Source organism: Eucalyptus grandis, chromosome 1, assembly GCF_016545825.1.
Source record: "Eucalyptus grandis isolate ANBG69807.140 chromosome 1, ASM1654582v1, whole genome shotgun sequence".
NCBI lineage: Eukaryota > Viridiplantae > Streptophyta > Magnoliopsida > Myrtales > Myrtaceae > Eucalyptus > Eucalyptus grandis.
Genome location: NC_052612.1, coordinates 21,795,487 through 21,801,307, shown reverse-complemented (window position 1 = coordinate 21,801,307; position 5,821 = coordinate 21,795,487). Strand labels below are relative to the sequence as shown.

At 39.0% G+C, this 5,821-nt stretch overlaps 1 protein-coding gene across 4 annotated transcripts; it reads right to left on the bottom strand.

Annotated features, from left to right (window-relative positions):
* Positions 1 to 619: 619 nt before the first annotated feature.
* On the bottom strand, positions 620 to 4,341 carry LOC104433121. 4 transcript variants are annotated; one of them, XR_723466.3, is made up of 3 exons: positions 3,766 to 4,340; positions 2,049 to 2,108; positions 620 to 1,112 (listed from the first exon to the last, which is right to left on the bottom strand). XR_723466.3 is itself a non-coding variant. In XM_010045776.3 (2 exons), the coding sequence occupies exon 1, from the start codon at positions 4,218 to 4,220 to the stop codon at positions 3,777 to 3,779; it is 444 nt and encodes a 147-aa protein (XP_010044078.2). In that variant the 5' UTR covers positions 4,221 to 4,341; the 3' UTR covers positions 620 to 1,112; positions 3,766 to 3,776. The 4 variants fall into 4 exon arrangements, 2 of the variants coding, with proteins under 2 accessions (XP_010044078.2, XP_010044077.2); XR_001984763.2 differs by lacking the exons at positions 620 to 1,112; positions 2,049 to 2,108 and adding exons at positions 2,855 to 2,956; positions 3,056 to 3,164 and having other exon boundaries at positions 3,766 to 4,341; XM_010045776.3 differs by lacking the exon at positions 2,049 to 2,108 and having other exon boundaries at positions 3,766 to 4,341.
* Positions 4,342 to 5,821: the final 1,480 nt, after the last annotated feature.

Sequence of the window (5,821 nt, the reverse complement as noted above, 5' to 3'; positions counted from 1 at the left end):
CAAGGGTCATCCTCATCAAACTTGGCGAGGGTGAGCCTCATCCAAGGTCACCCCTCACCGGTTGTGGCCTCTAGCTGGTCGCCAGAGGCTGGGTGACCGGCTAAAGGACAAAACGGAAATAAATTTAAAAAATTAAAAGAAAAAAAGTGAAAATTTTTTTAAAAAATAATTTTAAAATTCAAAAAAGTATTTAAAAAATTAATAAAAGTTGTTTACCTCAGCACCTGCATTCATGTCTAGAGATTCCGGCAAAAATTGGTTAGATAGACTCAATTCACAAAAACTAAAAAAGATTTAAGACGCAATTAATAAAGTTGAAAGATTTAGGATTGAACTAGCAAAAGTGTTATAGATTTACAGATTTTTGAACAATTTTTCCAAGAAAACTAGTGCATCCTCAAAACATCCAAATGGTGTTACCAACATTATGCTCGAAACAAATCGTTTGCAAGTTCTCACTTTCTCCTTCAAAGGAAAGACATCCTTCCAGCTATCCCAACCTCTTCGAAAAGCGAAGTACCAAGTCCCTGTATTCTGAATTTAGCGCAATGACTGTGTAGGTTCAGATTTACTTCCTAGTATCTATTTTAAGAAATAGTAACCTTTTGAAGGCTCTGGAGAAAGCTAAGAATGAGGTGTGTCGACTGTAAAATGCACAATACTCAACAACAATACTATCAAACCACAACAACGGAAGAAAAGGTTCCTTTTATGGAGCAAATTGCTAGAAACAACTGATCTGTGGAAAGATATGGTGTCATCTGTTTGTTTATCAGCATCATGTCTCAAAGCTGGAAAAAAGTTCCTGCTTGCCTCTGTCGTTTGTGGCGCACCCCCTCTGCTCTCTTATTCAAAAGACGAAGAGGCGATATATCATCCACGAGGTTTGCAAAGCAGAGAACCAAGAATCCAGGGCATACCAAGTGAAGAATCAAAACACTGGGGGGCATTACAATGCTGACAAGAGCTGTTACTTATTCTTCGGAAGTTCCAGTTTTTGCTTCACTTATCCTCGAAAAGGTTATCTCCTGCCACAACTTTTCAACTTGCCATGGGACATAGTCTTGTAAATTAGCTTTCACATTTAGGTAAACAGAAATCCCAGCCATTCCCTGATGCAAAATATGTGAGGTTCGGAAAAATGCACATGCATCACAGAAACATATACTGCACTCATGAATGCCCCACAATGGTTTGGACAGTCAGCTGTGATGGGAAAATGCAAAAAGTTATAGGATTCATATTGGCTCACAATCCAAGTGCTATTCTAGATTGGTCATCTCTCTCTAATTGAGCGTCGTGGATTCTTGAAATGGACAAGACAGGCTAGTATTATGCTTCTGAAGGTCCACTCCAGTCTCATTTAATCAATCTAGGAGGGAACAATGAACATATTTTTTTTCTTTTTTGACCAAATAGATAGCTTGCCCGGTGTCTGCCTTGGCATGCCAACAGCAAACCCTGACTCAAATTTCCTAGCAAGGCAATGATCAAATAAACAAGCTAAATGCCTCATTCTTATGTTTTCTTTCTTTCTCTCTCTCCCCAGTAGGCCAAAAATAAAAGGAAAATGACCAAAATAAGCACCACTGATAATATCAATGGTGACATTTCCAGGAAACAGCATTGCAGATACTTTATTCAATGACTCTTCACCCTTAAATTCCTCCATTTCTGAAAGAAAAAGTTACAAACAAGAGGAGATTTATCCAGCAGGGAAAGGTTGAAGATGGAAAACCACAAGTTCCTTTAACTAATATCGAATCATATATGAACTCTTTAAGGCCCTTCCACCTTCAATTTGGAGTGGAACACAAGGCAAATTCAGCACTTTCGTGATTAACCAACACAGTCGGTTGGCATGTAGCCACTTCGATTTTGTATAAGAATAAGGCTTTGAGACAAATTATCCTGAAGAGGTCATTTTTTTATTTTTGTACACACCAAGTCAAGGAGTTTAAGTACAACATCAGGTGTAATTCATGTAGTAAACATCAGGGGTATCCAAGTTCAAAGGTGGGTAGGCTATTGTTATTAGCGATACTCACTCTAAACAAAGTTTTGGAATTTGAAACCTATCCCACAGCCTGTTGACAGCAACGCCAGACCTGGTAGAACGAGGAAAACCCAACTAGAAGCTGTCAGTTTGCCCCTTTTTCTCAATTGTTTCATAAATTAGACAAAGTCTCTGCATATTTACCCAAAAATAAATTTTATACAATATTCAGCAGAATATAAATTTCTGTCAACAAGAACGTTATAACAACATAAGCACAGTGCAGAATCGCCATACTAACATGTTTTTCACCTCATAGCCTTTCTGAACGAAAGTTTACATGAAAGCTTCTGATAATGAACAAAACATAGCCTTTTTGAAAGGAATGGTGTGATCACATGTAGTGCCTAATACTCATGCTTGCATAACCATAGACACTAACTTGCACATCATATAAATCAGTAGTTTTCCTTTTCTAGGGCACCTAGTGCATGTAAGCCACAAAAGGTAGCAGATATTAGTTAAGGTGAAAATACGAACTGTACCCAAAACCTACACTATGCTCACAGATTCCATCATCTGATCTAACTTCCCCAGTGTCCTCTAATATCGACCCCAGAGATTGAATTATCTCTGTTCCAGCTTCTATAAGATTGTTCGTTTTCCCTCATTCTCTACATCCAGGTCAATTCCACCGCATCAATAATACTCATAAAATGCATATGTGTTTTTATATGGTATAATATTTTTCCAGGATACCTAGTGCAGGATGTAGCAGGCACAGATTGGCGGATGGATATGACCTAATAGCCCCAAAACCAAACATATGTGCAGAGGTTCCATCTTTTGGACCCTGAATTTTTGTTGTGCACTCTTGTATTCAACCTAGAATCCCAATCAAACAGGCTCCACCAATTCCATAGGTTCCTTAGATGGTTCCTTAGGTTCTCCTACACTTTCCTGGTAAAGAGAAAAACCCATGGGTATCAACTCTGGTTGATCACAACCTATATAACGATTCCAGCACTTGCATCCCACTCTTATGCTGGCAAAGCTTACCCGAACAATAACGTTGCACACACAAATCCTTCGCATCCAGAGAATTCAACATTTTAGATTAATTGCACTTCCATGCAATCATCAACAGCCACACCAATATGCTCTTGCTCTGGTGCGTTCAAAGAGGGAGAACTTTGTCAGAGTATAGCAGTGACTTTCCAGTTGCAAAGATTACCAACAAACTAGGAAGACCAGTTTACTGGGTAAGTATCATCTAATCAATAACGGGTAAGTATCATCTAATCAATATGAAATCTCACTTTAAAAGCCTGACTACAAGCAAACAAAAATTGTCATAATCTGGTAAAAGCTGGAACTTTAAACAAGCTAATCACCATGCCACGAATCTCGACTGCAAAATATTGCAAGGTCCGACTACATGACCCACACCAGATTCTCCACATCAATAGCAAGAGAATTTGCAAATTTCTCATTGGACTATCAAATCGAACAATCCCACTCTCAGCCAATTCACACAGATCTAATACTCACATAAGAAGTCAGAACTCCGCCATTATATGGCTAAATTGACTGTAATCTGTAAAACCCTATAAGAAATTATGGAACAGTGTATACATATATACATGCACAAATCAAGAGAAAGGGTCTCAAGGAACGTAACCAAGACCTGAATCTACAACAACACCAACACATACATACATATTAAATCACTGAAAATAGAGTAACGGAAAGAAAAAAAAAATCCTTACATCCCCCAAATTCAGAAGCCATTCAAGATGGGCCTCTTCCCGAGCCGCTTAATCTCCCTGTCCATCTTCCCGGTCAGCATCAGGCCGAACATCTTGTAATCGCACAGGAGCGACCAGAGCGGGTGCCCGAACGTCGCGGGGACGTTGCCCTCCACGAACAGGTGGCTGTACCAGGCGAGGCCGTACCCGGCGAGGGGGACCAGGAGGAGGAACCACCAGTTGAACGCGGCCGCGTAGATCAAGAAGGCGGTGCTCAGGAGCGTTCCCGCGAAGTGCCACCGCCTCGTGGCCGGCTTCGAGTGCTGGGTCACGTAGAAGGGCCAGAACTCGTCGAAGCTCCTGAAATTCATCTTCCTCAGGGGAAGAAGACGCCGACCCAATTCTCCGGCCGAGGAAAAGCTTCGATCTTTGGCGAGAAAATCTTCTGGGTTCGACCCGGCCGATGATCTTGGCATTACATGCCGACGCCGGGAGGGCGTGATTTTATACGGGTGTCGGGGTTTGATTTGAGACGAGGATCGTTTTGCTTGTTCGTGGGTGAAAGAGGGGATAGAAGCGTCGACTTCGGAAGCGTCGTCGCACGTTTGAAGATTCTTCGTTCGGATTTTTTTAATTATTATTATTATTATCGTCATTCAATTTGGCAGAATCGATTTTCCCGAAAATTTTGGACATCGGTGCCAGGCTTTTGCACGAAATTCGAGGGGCGGCACTCCAATTTTTTTTTTTTTTTTTATTTGCGTCAATTGGGCATTATCTTTATCTTTCGATAACTACGATCGTCATTGTTAATGAACTTGGGATTTTATTATTTGGATCATATGAACGAGATCGGTCAAAAATATGGGAATTGACTATTTTTTTCTTAGAAAGAGCACATGATTTATGTGTTGAAGAGAATAAGAATCTACAAGATGTAGTTTGTATTGGCGAAAATAATCATGGATTTTTATGTAAAAGGTTTAGTTTACAAAAAGATAATCAAAATTAGAGACTTAATTTTGCTTTCAAATTACAATTTTCTCCTCTTTTTAATATAATATTATGATAATCTGCTTAGTATAGTATGTGACTATTTCATGAAAATTATGGGGTAAAATTTGAGGTTGAAATTACCATTTTTAGTTTATCTTGAAAACGAGAGTGAGAGATTAGATTTGGTGTAAAATGGGAAGACATCAGTTTATCTAGCTCGTGTGATGAATGAAATTTGAAAGTGTTAAAACATTTTAAGAGTGCTCTAGTAAGATTCTCTCATAAAATTGTCCATTGCAAATTTCTGCAATTGTAAATACTCTAACCTCCATTCCCAAACATCATATATTATTTATCTATATAAAGTTTATGTACATAAAGATTGCGCTTTTTCCACTCCTCAATTGGCTTGGATACTCTTTTTTTGTATTTTGACCATATTATCTCTTGTGAGACCATCACTTCAATTATAACTATACACAAATGATTCATTTTTTTGTTTGGTCAACTCTTTTTATTTTGTGTCTTCTTTTTTTTCTTGTGGGTCCCACTTTTCTTGTTCTTCAATCTTTCCCCTTTGACGTTTCAATTCTCGATTCTTGCAAATCATCTCTTTTAACCATTGGATTTGTCCTAGTAGCTACCCTTCCAACATGAAAGGGGGTGGGGGTTTCAAATCCCCACATTTTCAGGGGGTTTCAAACCCTTAGATAGAGACAATTTAATTTTAAGTGTGGGTTTCCACTCCTACGCCCTACAGAGAGGTAGGACAAAAATGAGAATGAGAATTAGAGTAAGAGTAGAGTAAAACCAATCAAAAAAAAAAAAAAAAAATCTCTTTATTTTATCTCTCATAGGCTATCTTCTTTACTTACACCTCTACTCCTCAAACCATAATTGTGCAATAGGCAAGTTGTGTCCTTCTAGGTAATATTGATAGAACTTGATCTTAGTCCATGTTCTTCCACTGTTATAAGCATCCTCCTGGTCTTCTTAGTATTTGCATTCCTAATTCCATGCTTCCTTTGCTCTCAAACTGCCACCTCGTGAGGTTGAATTCCCCCGTTTGGATCCTCAAGAG